Source organism: Pituophis catenifer, unplaced genomic scaffold (assembly GCF_029215685.1).
Source record: "Pituophis catenifer annectens isolate HBS135680 unplaced genomic scaffold, rPitCat1.0.hap2 SCAF_7, whole genome shotgun sequence".
NCBI classification, from domain to species: domain Eukaryota; kingdom Metazoa; phylum Chordata; class Lepidosauria; order Squamata; family Colubridae; genus Pituophis; species Pituophis catenifer.
The window spans coordinates 80814067-80832332 of NW_027256887.1; the positions used below are offsets into that span (position 1 = coordinate 80814067).

The following is an 18266-nucleotide window of genomic DNA, read 5'->3' on the forward strand; positions in this document are numbered from 1 at the left end:
TTTCAGTTGATGTAACATAAATTGCATTTCATTCTTAGGATTGGGGGGGAGGTTCGGACACATCACTGCTGACTTGAATTTAGTTTACAATGAACTGCTATTTTAAGATCTTACAGCTTCCACTAAAACTCCCAATAAACTCACATTCAATTCTAGATCTAGCTCAATCCTACAAAGTTCTAGACTCATTTCTGGAAGTGACAATTAAGAAAGATTCAAAGTGAAAAACTACTTTGTTCTATTTTTGGAAGAAATGTCAGTAAGCAGTGTAGAGTTTAATTCATAAACATTTGAAAGAGCTCTTTGTTTTATTTTGCAATCTCATTGCCAGATATAGAACCCGCTGAGGAAACTGAAATAGACCAAGAAGAAGCAGCTAAGGCACTGAAAATAAAATTAATATGCAATTTGTTAAAACAATGCCCTCCAGGTGAATTCAAGAATGTTTTTGAAGACCTTCGCTTTCTGCTTTGTGATGATAAACTCATGAAGCAAGAGGTTGCTCAGGTGTGCGCTAATCATTCCAAGAAAAATTTCGCCACTGCAAACATCAAAGGGGACAATGTGCTGGTGACTCGCCATAATGACATGGAAGGTGATCGCTTCTTTGATCCACAGATCAAGCTTTCTTTCACATTTGATCATCTGAATAGAAGAGCTGACAAAATTCTGCTTTATTGTAATATTAGGAGAGATAAGGCAGAGTTATGGAGAGAAACCCTTAATGTGACTTTGGAAGCATACATGAAGAGGCATTTCATTTCAGGAGTTTGTCGGGTCTACAGAAAAACAATTAGAAACAAACCATTTCTTGTGATCTGCATGGAAAGCCACCAGAATAAGAAATTCTGGAACTTTCTCTGGAAATCAGAATGGATAATTGCAATAACTCCACCTGTTTCAGAAATCAAAGGGGATTTAAAAGTACAGCTGCATTATTTCAAAAAAGGTAATCTTCACTGGACAGCAAGTAGTACTGCTGAAGGTTCCATATATTTAATTCATCGGGACCAATTTGCCTTGGATTTTGAGAAATTTATTGAAGCTGAAGATAACAAATTTCAGATGGATCTGGTGAAAAGCCTCTACGATTTGTCAAATGAAACATGGAGAGAGTTTCGGAGAAGGCTCCCAGTTACTCGCACTTCAATCTCTTGGGATATACTGATGATGACTTAGTGAAAAGAGGTGAAGGCCTTTGGAAATGATGGATCATTATAGTTGCTGCAATGCCTGTGTGAATGAAATAATGACCAAATAAAACAACAGTTGTGTAGTACATTCTAAGTGATCTCTTTGATTTATTGCCTGATGGTTCATGAAAACACACAGTCCTTCACAATAAACAGTATCCAGGTCAGTGGTGTCTAGGTTAGTATTTCTACTTCATTTCTTTCTTTGAACATAAAATAAAATATCAAGATTGTTTACAGAAGACAGGAGCTTCTTTAACATGCGGTTATAAAGGTGAGTCTATATTTATATCATAATAAAATAGAGAAAACTACCCCTATTAACATCGTTCATTTCTTAAGAAAAACAAAGATAACTATTGGACAGGAGTAAAAAAAATTTTTTTTAAAAATCCCTATATTGATAATAGCTTTATTAAATCTTAAACACAGATGAGGTGTCAGCTTTGAATTGGCCTAATAATGTTAATGTTCTAAATGGATTTTGAAAATAGAGAATGCCAATCAGTAAAATGTGATAAAAACAGCTAATTCAAATAGGCAGTAAAATTAAAACAACCCCAAATTAAAATATTAATGAGTCTCAAATTCCTATGGGGAAAAATCTGGGGCATGGCCAGCTCGATGTCACTCACCAAGGCTCCGTTTTCAGCCACAACGGCCTCCTGCAGCCCTCTGCCAGTGAAAATGGAGTTCGGGGAGGCCACACGCAGCCCGCCAGGGCTCTGTTTTTGCTGGCAGAGGCACCACATGCCAGTCCTTTGCTGTTTCCAGGGCGGGCCTGCAAGCCAGGTCTAAGCATCCCACAGGCCGGATCCAGCCCACGGGCCTTGAGTTTGACGCCCCTGACCTACAGCCTCAAATTACAATTTCTTTCTGACTCAGGGGTCATTAAAAATACATCTTCAGGGAATATTTGATGTATATGTTTTGTATTAAGGTGTGGGATGCTTTAGAGTACTTTGGAATTCTGTACCAAAGTTAGTCAGGGAGGTTATCTTCTGGTATCTTCCTGCTGACTAGCAAGAGCATCTTTATTGTACCTGATTCTTGACTGCATTTAAGGCATGCTAGGTGTTTCAGTTGTTTTTATATAATGCTGAAAATTATATGAGAATTGTTTTTAGCTGCAAATTAATTTTTTTGTCTGCCACATTCAGTGCTGGCTATTGGCAGAAAGCTCAATAATAAATTGCGTTAAGTAAATACAATTCATGAACATTTAGGATAGGGCATAAATTTTAGAATTTAAATCCTAAGGTTTCAAAATCGAATCTTTGAAATTGGCTTCTTTGCCATAACTTGTTGATTAATCAAAACAGAAATGTCCAAAGATTACCAAATTGATTAATTGAATGATATAGCCCTGATGCTTAGAGCAGTACCAGATTAAATAAGTAGGTTCTAGCTTGCCAGTTCTTTAAGAATAGATTTTTATGCATTAAATATTATTTTTTGCATATAGGAGCATCTACTTGAACATCTATCATCTTATATTTTCAGTAAGAATTGAGAAATTGTAACACATATTAAAAATATTTCATGATTTATCATAGAACGTAGTGGAACATTTGAAAGACTTATTAATATAGTTGGATGAACAATATTACATTTGCTAATCGTTTGCCTTGGAGAATATGTATGTGAGGAACACCACTGAGTACAGAGGAGACCACTAATCGCAGAAATATTATAACGAGTTTTTCATGGCCCATTGTCATTTAGTTATCTTCATGGAATTACTACTCTTCTATTTGCAAATGGTTCTCATTAGCTTCAACATTAAAAAGCCATCTGTATGTATTTTGCAGCATGAAATTTCAAAGGTAGCAACGTTTCTCGAGAGGACTATTTCTGAATAGATGGAGTTAGGCTAAAACTCAATTCATCTCTAGCCAGTGCATCGGGGCAAGGAAAATGCTCAGTAGTATGGAACAACAACCCTTCTAAAATGGAGTAATTTTGTGTGATCAGAACCAATGTTCCTTTACTCCTCAGTAAGTAATATAGATTTGCTATGCCTGAAAACTATTTCTATTATAGGTTAGTCCTCGATTGACGAAGGCAATTGGGGCTGGAGTTTCTGTTGCTAACAATGAGGGTGTAAAAAACTGTGACAGAACTTAGCAATGACAATCTCTGCAGCCCTGATTGCTGTTTTTAACCCAAATAGTATGGTCATTAGATGAAGAAACATCCTGCCAGCTCTCCACAACCAAAATCCGTAGGGAAGCTGCCAAGAAATTTTAAGCCACACAGGCTGGCAGACTACCATGTGCATGAGAGTTACATCAAGTCTAAGGTGTGCTCTTGCTTGTGCTTCAGGCCTGTGATAATTTGAGACAAGATCATGGAAGTCATCAAGTGCAAAACTGCCTCCAAACCAACTCTTATAAAAGAAAGATGAAACTTACATTGAGCTTAGCATCAAGCAGCTTGAACAGGGATGTATTTGTGCTGGAAGGGCAATGCAACAGCTTTAGATAGTCCCAATTACCATTTTTAATTGAGGACTACCTGTGATGGGTTTTGTTCCTACCACTATAATCTGATAGATTCCCATATTACAAGCACAGCTGTTGAGAAACATAATTCCTTATGCACTTTTTGTGCAGCTTTGGATTGTAGCCATATTGCAGTATTATAACTATGATGTTACTCTGTAAATGGCATTTTCTTCAAAAGATGCAAAACACTTGAGTATGTCTGGGACTCAGTGCAGAAAATGGCTTTTTTCGGGAAAACACAATAGTTTCAAAGCAAACAAATCTGACTTAAATAGCTCACAACTTAAAAGGCTATTGGAGCTGAAGGGTAATTGTAATGAAGAGAAAAATAAAGATAAAAAAAGAATATATTTTGTCATGACAGAACTGAAGGGACGTTGCTGTCACCCCAGTTCACTCTTGAAATTAATTAATGTCTTCCCGAGAAAAGCTAGTTGAGCATTAATAAGCCTCAAGAGAGCTGATGAAATCACGAACTATTTACTATAGGGAAAAAAACACATTTGCTGTAAGCAAATATCACAAAGAGACCAACATTTTGATTGTAAACTGCCTGGATTGAAGCTTTCTAAGCAAGTACTTGCTAGTAGTCATCATTCTCATTCATTTTGAGCCTCTGAATTATTCACTTTTTCTATATTCTTTCATCTTGTTTCCCATCCATCTAACAGAATATTTTTCCCCTGGATCTCATGAAGAATGTTTCTCAATTTTCCCCAAAGATCACATCCAATTCTTCTGTTATATTCACAGGAATATAGCAATAGCACTTAGACTTATATACTGTTTTACAGCCCTCTCTAAGCGGTTTACAGTCAGCATATTGCTTCCAACATTTTGGGTCCTCATTTTACCCACCTTGGAAGGATGGAAGGCTGAGTCAACCTTGAGCCTGGTGAAATTCGATTGGCAAAATTGCAGGCAGCCAGCAGGCAGCAGAAGTAGCCTGCAGTACTGCATTCTAACCACTGCACCACCAAGGCTCATATATAACATGCAACTATCACTAATCAAAGGATTCCTATTTTCATACAATCCCATAACTATATGCATTTTAGCCCTTTCATTTATAATTCAACTTACATCTTCATTTTCCAACAGATATTCATAAATTTTGACATTTATTTACATCCTTAACCTTTCTCAAAATTTGAGATACCTGTCATATCAAATTTTTTAATTACTTTGATTCATGGTGCTTATCATTTACTCCACTTTCATTCAAATTCCCAATCTTTCAAATATCTATGATTGTCACTAGATGACAGTCATGTTAGCAATAAATTATGAGAAAATGAAAAAACAAAACAAAACCATGGACAGTAACATCAACACACAAATGCTGCTATTTTGGATTTGTGTACCAACACCATAGTATTTGACAGTATAGCAGAGTTGGAAGTAACCACAAAAGTTATCTAACCCAAACTCCTGTTGAGTACAGGATCTATAGTACTAGAACATCTCCAATAGACGACCATCCAGCTTCAATGTGAAAACTTCTAGCAGAGGATATTTCATTATGTCATATTGTAGCCTCTTCCATCAGTTGACAGCTGGCAGCTCATAGAGATAGGAAGTTCCTCCTATTGTCTAACCTGAACCTCCTTCCTTGTACTTTAATTTATTACTGTAGTTATGTACTGAATGTAGACACATGTCATAGTTTGCCACCTCTCCCATTCTGTTGCAGAATCTCATGCCATATGGGCCTACATTTATCTCTGTTGCTTATCATGGCTTTGGATAATCAAGGTTGTCATGTAACACTTTGGAATAAGACAGAGAAAGTGCAGATTGCAAACTGTAGTTGTAGCTATACCATATGCAGCTTTTCCTGTTCAGTTTTGGTACATTTTGGACAATAAAAACAACCAAAGCCTAGTTATATATCAAGCCTGTTCATGATATTTTATCAAAATTAGGATCTGTAATCCAGGGACCAGTTTACAAGCCAAAATATTATCACTTGTATTCTATTATCTATGAGGTATATACAATGATCTGTTACACATTCAAGATATATCTGGGGATAGATAGGTAGAAAATAAACTTTATTAAATGACTGAATTTAAAACATAAGATATACAATTTGATCATTGCTTTTGATTTAATGCAAACAATTTATGGAGACTAAAGGAAACTTTTCTTCTTTTTAGTACATCTGAAAAGTATCCATCTGTTAGAAATACAACAGAGGGATTTTATTCTTACTCAACAAGGTATATTTTATGTGGGTTTAGTACATACAGAATAAAATTAATTCAGGAAGAAAAACTGTAACACCAAATGCTTAATATAATTAAACCACTGAATCTTTATTGTGGAATAGGCAGAAATCCTAACATACATTATTTCTTGAGTACCAAGCATGTACAAAGAGTGAAGCAGGACGTAAACTGACACCAAGTTTGGAAAAAAGTGGAACGTGACGATAACCTGCAATATGATAACAGCCAATTAATGTATTGTATACAGTGAAAAATACACAACAACACATATATAACAGTTGCATCTTGTAAAGTATTAGTTTGAAATTCATTCCTCAAAGAATCGGAAACATCAAAATGAGTACAAAAACTTGGTTCTATCAAAGTTGTATTTTAGTACTTATTTGCTCCAGTGTAAGAGAATGACAAAACAAAGCAGTGCAATTTCAACTACATTAATACAGAAATTTGCACAATTATTTCTGTTGACAGAATTTGGTCATTTGGCAAAGAATGTTTCACACAGTCCTGCTCAGAAGTCATGTCACCCATAAATAGCAACTGTGAAAATCTACTCTTTATTAATTATAGAAATACTTCAAATACAAGCATAAAGACTGGAATTTTGTTCTTACCTCTAAAGGTCTTGTGACGGATTTTGCAATGCAATATAGTTAAATTCAGTACATGTAGAAAAGTTAACATGTACACTAGCTACAAACTATTACAAGAATGCAGCAATTATAGACAACCTTTGGAAAGAAATTTGATGGTTTCAATGTGTTTTGCATAAGAAAGGTCCTCAGTTTAATCTATGAAAACTTTATGCAGGATTAGAAAAGATCCTTCGGGATTCATTCTAGACATTATGAGAAATCTCTGACTTGATATAGGGCAAATTCCACCGTTAAGCAAAAGTCTTCATCCCATGTTTCTCATTGAGATCTTTGAACATCTGGTTCAAAGTAGTTCTGAAAGTTCCTTCTCCTGATCCATAATTTCAGAGATTATCCCACTTCAAAATGTTCGTAAGTAAAAGCAATACTGAAAAAGGAAAGCAGTAAGCATACTGCCCCTATAAAGAACCGAGCAAACTTTGGAGACACTACTGATATCATGGGAATCAAAATGAAAATAATCAGCTGCTGGCCATTCAAAAAGAATCTCCAAACAGTGGAGTTCTCAATGTTTTCTAAGCTTGGTAGTTTGCTTGCAGACATTTCATTACCCATTTCAGTGATGATATTACCTGAGTAATGAAATGTCTGTAAGTAAACAATCAAGCTTAGAGACTCCATAATTCAGATAGATATAGATATAGATATATAGATATAGATGATTGATAGATTGATAGATAGATAGATAGATAGATAGATAGATAGATAGATAGATAGAGATATAAACAGTAAGCAATATTTGGAAGCGTGCATTAACATTCCTGTTATTAACATAAAGTTTGTAGGTTTCAAACACTGAGCAAGATTACATGTGAACACTAGCATGTTGATTTACATAAAAAAGAAAACTGTACAGCCCATACTCTAATATTTGAAAATTTTTAAAAATAGAAGTCGACCCACCATCAATCATACAATGTCATAAAGTAAGGGAAGAATAGTTATTTGAACAATTCTGGAATCAGCAATAATAGAAACAATATTACAATGTTTTGTATGCTATGCCTTACATATTAATTAAAAGAAATGTTTTAATAAAAAAGTAGATTTGGAACACTTTTTGTACACAAAAACAATCAATGTAGTACCTCTATTTATGCTTAAAAGTGGCAACGTATATTGACCAAGGAAATCATTGGAAACAAGAGAAATCTGATCTTCTACAACAAAACGAACTAAGGCAAGCTCTGGAACACGGATACCAAATGTGAATGTTTGATTCCACCTAGGACACAAAGCTGAAATAAAAAAAGCAATATAAGACGAACAATTTATCTAAAACACTTTATCTTCTGAGAGTTAGTCATTATTTCTTCACAATTCTTTTTTCTGGTTATTCCAAGTGACTACAAGAATAGAAAATTGAATGATTCACAAAATGAACAAGAAATATATTATTAATGACAGTTACACCTTTGGTCATAATGAAATCAAGATTAATACAATCTCATCTATTCTCTTTAAAGTATATGGTGATGTTCACATGAAGATCTCAAATTAATGTCACTCACAGTTCTAACACACATTCTGTTGATAGGAAAACAAACTGTGTTTAATACATAATAACAATTTCCACAATTCTACTGATCTCCACTCTGTTTTATGCAAGGGTGTCAAACTCAGGCAGATCTGGCCCACGGGGTACTTACATCTGGCCACAGTGTAAACAGAGAAGGAGCGGCCCATGGTGGGCAGCCCTCCCGAGTTCTGTTTTCACTGGCAGAGGGTTGCAGGAGGCCGTCACAGCTGAAAACAGAGCTTGGGAGCCCGTTTTGCTGGCAGAGCACTTGGAACGCTACAGGTGCCCCCGACATGAATACCATCGAGCTACTCATGCCCTCCCTGGCCATGCCCACCCCAGCCCCCTGAGATCAAACACAACCCAGATGCGGCCCTCAATGAAATTGAGTTTGACACCCCTGGTCTTATGGATTGTCCACTCATATATCTTTAATGAAAAGTATACAGCCATGGGTACCTATAACAACTTTTCTAAAGTACAAGAGAAAGGCAGGGCTTGTCAAAATGACATTGAGAAGCCCCAATACACCAAGGATGTTTGTGGTGATGGAAACTCATTTTTTTGCTCTTGATCAGGGAATTGTTAAGATGTGTAAAATTCCAAGATTATTAAAGACAATATGCCATACTGCCATTCAGATGAACTAAAATTCTGGGAAATTGTAGATTCAAAGTATCTGGAAGCTATCAGGCTACAGAACACTGCCTGACAGACTCAGTATGATTCACTTACCATTGCCCTTCACAACACAACTCTGTTGTTTTGCCTGGTCTTCTGGAATGCCATAAATTTCTAGTATAACAAGAGGGTCGGCTTTGTTAGTTCTTGAAAGGTTGCTAGGTGGTAACTGATGGCCACTAATAAGCTGCATAGATGCAGGAAAAGATACCAGTATTAACTAGGATGCTAACTTTTAAAATTATTATTAATATTATAAATTATCATTTAATATTATTACATGCATTAAATTTTTCCTATGAAAGTTTCAAAGCCTATCATAAAGTATTGCGGGAAGGGATGGGGTTTGTAGCCTCCAGAATAAAAAGTAAAAAAAAAAAAAAATCATTGCATTAAATTCTGTACTTTGCTTATTTTTCAACTGCAATTTGTTTAATTTTAATCAAAATTGTATCCTCCCAGAGTCATAGAAATGTCAGTGGTTCCCAAAGTAAAACTATAGAATAGAGTATAAAACACAGACATCGAACAAAACCTAAAAAGAGAGCATGGCCTCAGGCCCCAAAAGCCCTCACAAAAAGTTCTGCCTTCAGGGTTTTTTGAAGGAAAGACTGAGAGTGTTGGAGACAGATGAATCTCCAATAAGTCATTCTCAGGAAATAGCTCCATCACTGAAAACCAACTGATGCGCTTTGCCAAAAATTTCTCCCAATTTTCCCCAAAAACCTCTTCTTGCACACTTGTTTCAGAGGGTGCCTCAATAGGAGTCTGTAATAAAGTAAAGCTTTTCGAGCTACAGTAAGAACTCAATGCTGGAGGTTGTTTTCTATTTATATCTGCATCATTTCATTGCATTTTCAAAGATGGTTTGCCATTGATTTGTTTCTAGGCCTGAGTGAGAGTGACTGCCCAAAGTCATCCAACTGACTTCAATGCCTAAGGCAGGACTGAAAATTGGCCTTTTCAACTTGCAGTTCAGTGTCTTAATTTGTGATCAAACTGCGACACGCTCTCTCGCTCTCTGCCAGAATTTGTAAAGAAAAATAAGCCAATTTAAGGAAACAATAAAAGGGCAAGGAAAAAAAACAACACACTGTTCTCTGAAAAAAATATGATACTGAATTGAGACTGCTGTGATATCCTACATTCATACCGTTAACTGACAGCCTTCACATTCAACCAGTATTTCTGGAACTATTCCAAACCAGACTAATTACAGGAATTGTACTCATTTCAGGGCATTGATTCCTAGACACCTATATACAGTACCAATTTAACCTCACAACAAATAAACTGAGTGTGCTTTAAAGGTCATTAAACCAGACTTTTCATATCCAAATTGAATGCTCTAGTCATCAGGCTCCCCAGCATACATTTTTACTGTGGGACTTTGTAAAGGCAAAGGCAAAGTTAACCAGGTAATGAGGCAGTGCTAAGAGGAACATGTCCTTCCATCTGAATTCTTATGCATCAAACACAGCACATCACCATTTTAGAAGCCTGGTCATCCATTCATTTTTTATTAGTTGGAATAATCTGAGGATGAATTAAAAAACTGAAATTGTTTCTAGGCATACACCATCCTGAAAGTATTTATACTCATATCTTATTATGAGTATAGCATACCTTATTATATCACATGTTATTATGTTCTGGAAGTGATGAAGTACAATCTCTGATCCTAATCCTATCCCACAAAATCTGCACCTGAGCAGATGAATCCAGACTATTCCTAGCAAAAAGATATCAAAAATTCTATTTCTTTGTTATTTTCAAGTCAACCAGATTTTTATAACTCACATTTAATCTCTCTAGTTTAGATGCTACCAAGCTAAACTGATGATCTGCTTGGGTCATATATTTATTTCCATGCTGCATTATCTTAGCCAAGAATCATCTTATCCAGCAGCCAACAGCATAGCAATCCAATTAATTGTATAGTACTACTTGTGTCTGCTTAACATTAAATCTTATTCTTTTCAACTGTATTTATATCTTAGATCTGTATGCAGCCTTCCTCAATCTGCCACTTGACAATTATATTAAGAATTGAATTCTCAGAACTCCTAATCAAGTGCAGCTTTTGGCCATACTGGCTGCAAATTCTGAGAGTTAGAACTCAAGATTTTCAAAATGCCAGGTTTTGGAAGAACAGCACATATTAAATTAAAAATATGTATACAAATAAAGTAACAACCAGCAGCCAGTATACAGAAATAACAAAGCAGAGCAAATAGTCAGCTCAAACACCAGTGGGTCTCTAAACAAGCAGTAAAATTTTTAATCAGCTTCTAAAATTTGTTATTATATGTGAAACCGTTCCTATCTCCTTATGGCTCATTTTTAAATGTGAACATTGAAATCATGCTTATAGTTTAGTTCATAAACATGACATCATGTATATTCTAACACTCTCTGAAGCAGATAGTAAGTATATGCAAATATATAATATGGGGATCATGCTGGAATGACGACACCAGAAAATTTTTGACCTCGAAATTGCTTATCAGGAATTCAGGCAGACAACTCAGAAAGCTGCAATAATAAGCATTTGTAAAAGCAAATCAGAGAAAATAATATAATTTAAATGAACTTACTTTAATTGTAAGTGTAATTGGTTGATGGTCTGCAGATATATTATATGGGTTAAATTGTGTGTTTTCATTTCTCAAGAATTCAGGTTTCAATATATAGCCACAGCCACCATTATCTGAAAATTTCCCAATTTGAAGATCCATTTGTACTCCAGGTGTTTGGAAATTTAAGGCCACTGTATAAAGATGAACATTTATAAACTGGAAAATACAGTTTTAAATATTGTCTTGTTCTTCAACATTGAAAACATAAATTTATGACTCCAATGGGGGGAGGGAAAGAGGGAGAGAGAGGGGGGGAAGGGAAGGGAGGGAGGGAGGGAGGGAGAGAGAGAGAGAGAGAGAGAGAGAGAGAGAGGGAGGATATAAATTCTTATGTAATGTATATATTTTTTCCAGATATGCATCATTGGCTCCAAACTAATACAACTGTAAGCAGTCCAGACAAAAAAATGAAAATAGAAGAAGTTAAACCAATTCCACTGCTTGTAATTGCACTATCTATTTTTGTGAAGGAAGTTTCATGTATATTCATTTGCATAATGTATGTTTATGCAAGTTTTGTTTGTTTTGTTTCTATCACTAGGGTTTGACTTTTAATCAGGGGCTCTGGGAACTGCTTTTTAACAGGTTCTACAGTCTATGGTCAGAAAATGCTTGAAAATCTCTATTTTAGTGGGCGAAAGCCTGAAATTAACTAGCCTATCCTTGATTAACCCATATAATCAAAAATGTAATTGAAAGAATTCATCTCTTGTACTTGTGACTGCATAGTGGGAGATTTTCTCCCGGTGTCTGCTGCTTCCTCTCCTCATGTAACATTCTTAAGGTTCACAGCATAGTTTACAGCTCTCAGAGCAGTCTTCATTGCTAAATCCTTTCTCAAATTCCAGTTCTTCAATAGCTTCATCTTGGATAGTCACAAGATGACAGCCAAGAGACATGGAGGGACAAGGGAACACTTCGATTTTCGCTTGCTATCAAGTGGCTGATATGCTGAACAGTCAACCAACCAAGCCATAAGTTCAAAGTATAAAAAATAAAAGTTCAGCTAGCTGATGATATGATGGGAAATAAAAACTAAAAAAGGCACTGCATGGAGTGACCAAAGTATTAGGCATGCCACATTTTCACATAGTGAATTATGTTGGGTGGAGCTGGCATATCTGTCAAAGGAACCACAAATCAAGGCCCTCAAAATGTTGTTCATTAAAGCTATCAGTAAGAATAATTAATCAGTGGAACAGCGTGCCTCTAGAAGTTGTGGGTGCTCCATTACTGGAGGTTTTCTAGAAGAGACTGGACAGCCATTTGTCTAGAATGTTACAGAGTCTCCTGCTAGAGCAGGAGGCTGGACTAGGAAACCTCCAAGGTATTCTATATGGACAACAAAGCAGGGTAGTCTCAATCTGAGTGTGCAGTAAGGATGCGTTCTGGTTCTGACCAATGGAAAATATAGCATTATTGCCTGCTATGATATTGAAGCTATAAATGCAGTCTAATTGCATTTATTACTACTAATCACTATTAATTCATATACAATTTGTAATCTACATTTTTATGGTTTTGTTCACAAGTATTATTGCCATTAATGGAATCATTTTATATTTCCTTTATATATAAATACATTTATGTTTTATTAAATAAACAATTTTCAGCCCATTTTTTTTAACTAAGGGATTCTCAGATAATGATCCCTAAAATGCTGGAATGAATTTATGCAACTGCCTCTCAAATAAAGCTAATAATTTCATTGGTTTAGGGTTAGACAAGAAATAAGTACTTTGGATAATTAAACTTAAGCTATTTATCAAATACAAAAATGACATAATTGTACAATTTTACAAAATAAAATAATAAGTAACCTTCTCCACTCTCTCAGTAAAATTTAAAATCATATTCTTAAGGAGAGAGATGAGTATGCTTGCTTTGTCTAATTCCTGAAACCTGTGTTTCATTTTGAAAGCAGCCTTTGTCATTCACCAAAGTAAAAATTTCACTTTACTCAACGAAATTGGTGAGACACAATATCTAAATATAATTTTCAAGAGAATTGCACTTCAGTCCATATTCAGAAACTTGCTGATTTGCATATCATGTGGTATGCTGTCATTTTTTTAAAAAATCAAGATACATTATTTACAGCATTTCCAAAATTTAATGAAAATGTACTATTGGTGAAATACTGAAAGACAAAATGATTTTCTGTCCCTTAAATCCATTCTGTTATTATGACCATTGTAAAAAATAAAAAAGAGCATTTAGGAGAGTATTTTCATTTATTAAAATTCCGCTATAAAAAACAAATCATAATTTTAATGGTTTTTAAAATAATTCTCTACATAATTATTCCAATATACAGAGAGGGGTTGACATGTAGGATAGAAGGATATACTGTACTTTTATATTAGTTAAGTATTTGTTTGTACTCAGTTTGATGTAGTGGTTAACGCTTCAGGCTAGAAATTGGGAGACTGTGAGTTCTAGTTCTTCCTTGGGCACAAAGCCAGCTGGAGGACCTTGGGCCAGTCACTTTCTCTCAATCATAGACAGGAGGCAATGGCAAACCACTTCTGAAAAACCTTGCTAAGAAAACTGCTGGGACTTGTCCCGGCAGTTTCTGAGAATCAAACACAATTAAAAGGAAGAAGAAAAAAAAGGTATGTTTGTGTGTTTGCATGTTTTGCTGCTTCCAAAAATGAAAAGTCTGAAATTGAATGGAGAATTAATTATTTTGTCCTCACAGTTTTGCTTTTAGAGAACAATGTGTATAAATTGTATCCAGAATCATTTTCAGTAGAGAAGTCTATAGCAGATTTCCTGAAATATGATAAATCTAAAAAAAGAAGAAGGCTAGCAACCAATCGTCTTTGGTACATTAATTTTTTTGCTATTGTCTGGTATCTTTGCCCATGGAAATGAAAAGGTGTAATAGAAAAACAAAATTCTGGGAAAAGCAACATCTTTCTTATAAAATCCACACACACACACACACACACACACCAGAGATAGATAACCTTAATGCTCACACAAAGAAGGCCTGGCTGCAGATATGAGTCTAAACTAGACTCCATCCGATTTGCCATTTCCGAAAACATTTTAGAGAGTAGGCACCATATTTCTGCCACAGAGCACATATAAAATCCCAATTCAAATAGTAGGTAATCATTGGCCACCTGGGTCTAAGACACAAAAACATTCTACCAGGCAATTTGGTTACAAAATGTCTTGGCTTTTAAATTTATTTTTAGAGTAGCTGCATACTACTTGCTCACTTAATAGTTCAGGATTACCTATAATTAAAACAAGTCTTAAAACATTAAAGGAACAATAAAACAAAGCGTTTTAAAATGGTTATTCAATTAAAAGAATGAAAAGAATGAAAAAGACTGTTATGCCAATAGCAAAATCCTCAACTGGCAGCTCCTAGTAAATGGTTAGCACAGATTCTGATTCTGAACACCCTTGGCACACCATTCTGCATCAGTTGTTAATTTCTGAACCAAATATAACATTAGCACCGCATAAAGCACCAAACAATAATCCAAAAATTAAATTATCAATGTGTGGTTGTAATCTTAGAGAGATTACTTAGAGATAGCTAAAATCTTTAAGACAATAGGGAATGGAACATAGTTTAAGCAGGCAACAGACATAATATCTGGAAGCCACTCAGGTAGACACCTAATTAAATCTCTTACTGTAATATGTAGGAGGAATTACACCACAATTAGATTTAATAGACTTCTGTTATTATAACTATTCTCAGCCTTCCTGTGGAATTCCTTTTTTTTTTTTTTTTTTTGTTCTGATCTACCTGGCAAGGTCAACAATGATCTACAATGCTGAAGCAGTAACATTCCCCTAAAGGACTGCGAGCCTTTATGATAGCATACATAACACACACTGATGCTATACAAAGAAGGTGTGCGTTAAATTTACAAGACGGTTTATTTTTTGCTGAAAAATGAGGTGGACCTCTAAATTAACAAATAAAAAAAGTTAGATAGGTTCTACATGGCTCACAAAATATAGATTGCCTGCAACTGCTCTAAGGTAATTGTCTAAAGCAGGGGTCTCCAACCTTGGCAACTTTAAGCCTGGCTTAAACTGCCAGAAGTCCGCCAGTCTTAAAGTTGCCAAGGTTGGAGACCCCTGGTCTAAAGAGTCCAGAGTTGCTTGGTGAATGAGTAGGTAGCTAATTTGAATGAATAAGTGAATAAGCAAGCAAACAGGCAGCCTGTAAAGTGACTTAGAGAAGAATTTAATGACTTTTTCAGAAAATGTTTCTTTTTCTATAATTTTTGAGAAGGCTTTCTATGTCCCTCTACCAGTAATTTTACCTATGAGAATGCGCCACCAGACATTTCCATAAATAATCTGATAGCTGCCTTTCAATGGACCAAAAGGTTGCTTATGTTCTTTATAAGAGATTCCTCGAACAATAATAGGTGTTTTCTCATTATGATTTCTCTACACAAATATTCAAGAGTCAAATGACATACATTAGGCAACGATTAAAGGAAAGAGATTGAAAGAGCACTAAGCTTTGTGGCATGTTGTAGGATTCCTTAGAAATCAAATGGGATATAACAAAAATCTACCAGAATGCTAATATTATGAAGCTCTTATGCTCTCTATCCTTCCAGGGTGAGTAAAAATGAGGACACAGATTGTTGGGGGCAATATGCTGATTCTGGAAAGCACTGGAAAGTGGTATATAAGTCTAAGGGCTATTGCTACTTGCACATCTGTGTAAATATGTAACTATCACCAAAAGGCATCAATGTTCAATTACCTTGTTTCAAGGAAACTGAACCCCAAATAAGCACCGTAGCCCCAGCCTTGCTGCTCAGAAATGAAATGCCCATAAAATATACTGTATATTGACATATTTTCCTGCATTCATGAACAGCACCATTATATCATAACTTCTTGGTCCATTCAGATTAGTATTACACTAATAACTGTTCTTCAGAAATCTAAAACAGAAATGTCTTCTATACCTTCATGAAATTGCTAAATATTAAGTCCTAGACTTTTTAATGCATAATATATGCTGTACTATTCCGTCCCCTTACCTAACAGCAGAATTAACCAGTTAATTATATCCAGAAATAAATCTTCAGTCAAAATATAGGTAGTCCTCAACTTACTACAGTTCATTTAGTGACCATTCAAAGTTACCATGGCACTGAAAAAAAAACATATGACCATTTTTCATACTTATGACTATTGTAGTATCCCCATGGCCATGTGATCAAAATTCAGACCCTTGGCAACTAACTCATATTTATGACGGCTGCAGTGTCCTGAGGTCACATAATGTTGTGGCCCGCCAGCGGTCTGCGCAGATTGTGGCTGATCCTGACGATGAGGAGGCTGGTGTGGTGTCGCGCCAGCAGCCTGTGCAGCTGGCGCTCAAGTCGGACAGCAAAGAGGCTGAAGAAGATGTGCCAGAGGCAGAGATTCAGCCAGGGCCTTCAAATCCTCCAGAGGCTCCTTCAACTGAAGAAAGTGAAGTGGAGGAGCCTCTTCTCAATGCACGAGCAGGCAGAGCTGCCAAAAGGCAGGAGCGGTTACTCAGGAGGAGGTCGCCTTGACAGTAAGGCTTGGGGCTAATTGGCCACTCCCTTAGCCTATTTAAGTTTGCACACAGTTGGCAAACGTTGCAGGAAAAAATGTGTGTTCATCCGGTCGTCCGTTGAGCATTTGAGAGTGAATTTTCCTTGCAAACCTGGTTTCTGGCCTAATTGCCAACTCTTGTAAGCCTTCATCTAATCTTTGGAATTTCTGGCAGGCTGTTAAGGACATTTTTAGTAATAGCCTGCATTTGAAAAAGACTGTGTTTGTAGTAAACGGAGTTGTTTGGAGTTTTGTGCGTGCTACATTTCTTGGGTTCCGTAGCTGGAGCAGAACACATAATCACCTTGTGCAAGCAAAGTCAATGGGAAAGCCAGATTCACTTAACCATATTTTTAACTTAACAACTGCAGTGATTTACTTAACAACTGTGGCAAGAAAGGTCATAAAGTGAGACAACATTCACTCAACAAATGTTTTGCTAAGCAACAGAAATTTTGGGCTCAATTGTGGACATAAGTCAAGTACAGTGGTTCTCGCAATCTGCTATAGACTTCTCTGCTGGAAGAATACTACTTGCACTGTTATTCACATCTGCTGTCCAGAATTTAGCTGTGCCTTTTCATTTCTTTATAGTGATTTGATGATATATGCAAAAAATAATAGCTACTGCCAAAGTGGTGTGTGTGTGAGAGACAGTGGGGGGAGGGGGAAAGGTAGTCCCAGTGCCAAAATTTTCATAAAAGTAAGTATGATCTTCCACATCTAATTTGTTTCAACCACATTATATATGCAGTCAATGCATTATGAAGCTATACTTAGATCTTCTTCTGCCGCAAGGCAGCAGAGGCTACAAAGTGAAGTGAAAAGTGAACTCTATGGAGCCTAGACAGAAGAGGAGAGCTGTAAGAACAAAGGTAGATTCCTTTCTCTGCTCTATACATTTCTAAGAAAAGAATAAATCTGCACAGAGGAAGATCAGCAAAGTTACTTTAAATATAGAACTCTTGCAACTTCATATTAAGAATCTAAGAAGTGGACGCTTTAAAGCTTTGGATGAAACAGGTAAAGATTAATGGCTGCCTGCAAGTTTCTTTTAGGCAAAATATCTGCACTAGTCATGTTCTTTCAGAAGCATAGTCTGAAGACTCTAAAGACAAATGAGAAAGCTATTCTAATTCCTGGTATTACTTGCTATATGAAGCTAGATTTTAGTGCTGGAATCTTCTGATAATCTCTAAAGAAAGAGAGGAAGCTCAACACTAGTTGTTGGAAGACCAATCACTCCATTCATATCACAAT

The 18266-nt window shown here is 35.9% G+C and overlaps 2 protein-coding genes across 2 annotated transcripts in view; one reads left to right on the plus strand and one right to left on the minus strand.

The window, feature by feature from the left end:
• Window positions 1-1179, plus strand: part of CAPZA3 (capping actin protein of muscle Z-line subunit alpha 3) — a 37711-nt gene extending 36532 nt beyond the window's left edge. The window contains exon 4 of the mRNA XM_070947905.1: window positions 332-1179. Coding sequence (XP_070804006.1) covers window positions 332-1179 — 848 coding nt within the window. The remainder of the gene's footprint in view (window positions 1-331) is intronic.
• A 4862-nt stretch (window positions 1180-6041) lies between these two features.
• LOC139319857 (1-phosphatidylinositol 4,5-bisphosphate phosphodiesterase zeta-1-like) overlaps window positions 6042-18266 on the minus strand; it is a 195660-nt gene continuing 183435 nt past the window's right edge. The window contains exons 11-14 of the mRNA XM_070947906.1: window positions 11385-11557; window positions 8842-8974; window positions 7676-7825; window positions 6042-6139 (exon numbers count right to left, since the gene is read on the minus strand). Coding sequence (XP_070804007.1) covers window positions 6042-6139; window positions 7676-7825; window positions 8842-8974; window positions 11385-11557 — 554 coding nt within the window. The remainder of the gene's footprint in view (window positions 6140-7675; window positions 7826-8841; window positions 8975-11384; window positions 11558-18266) is intronic.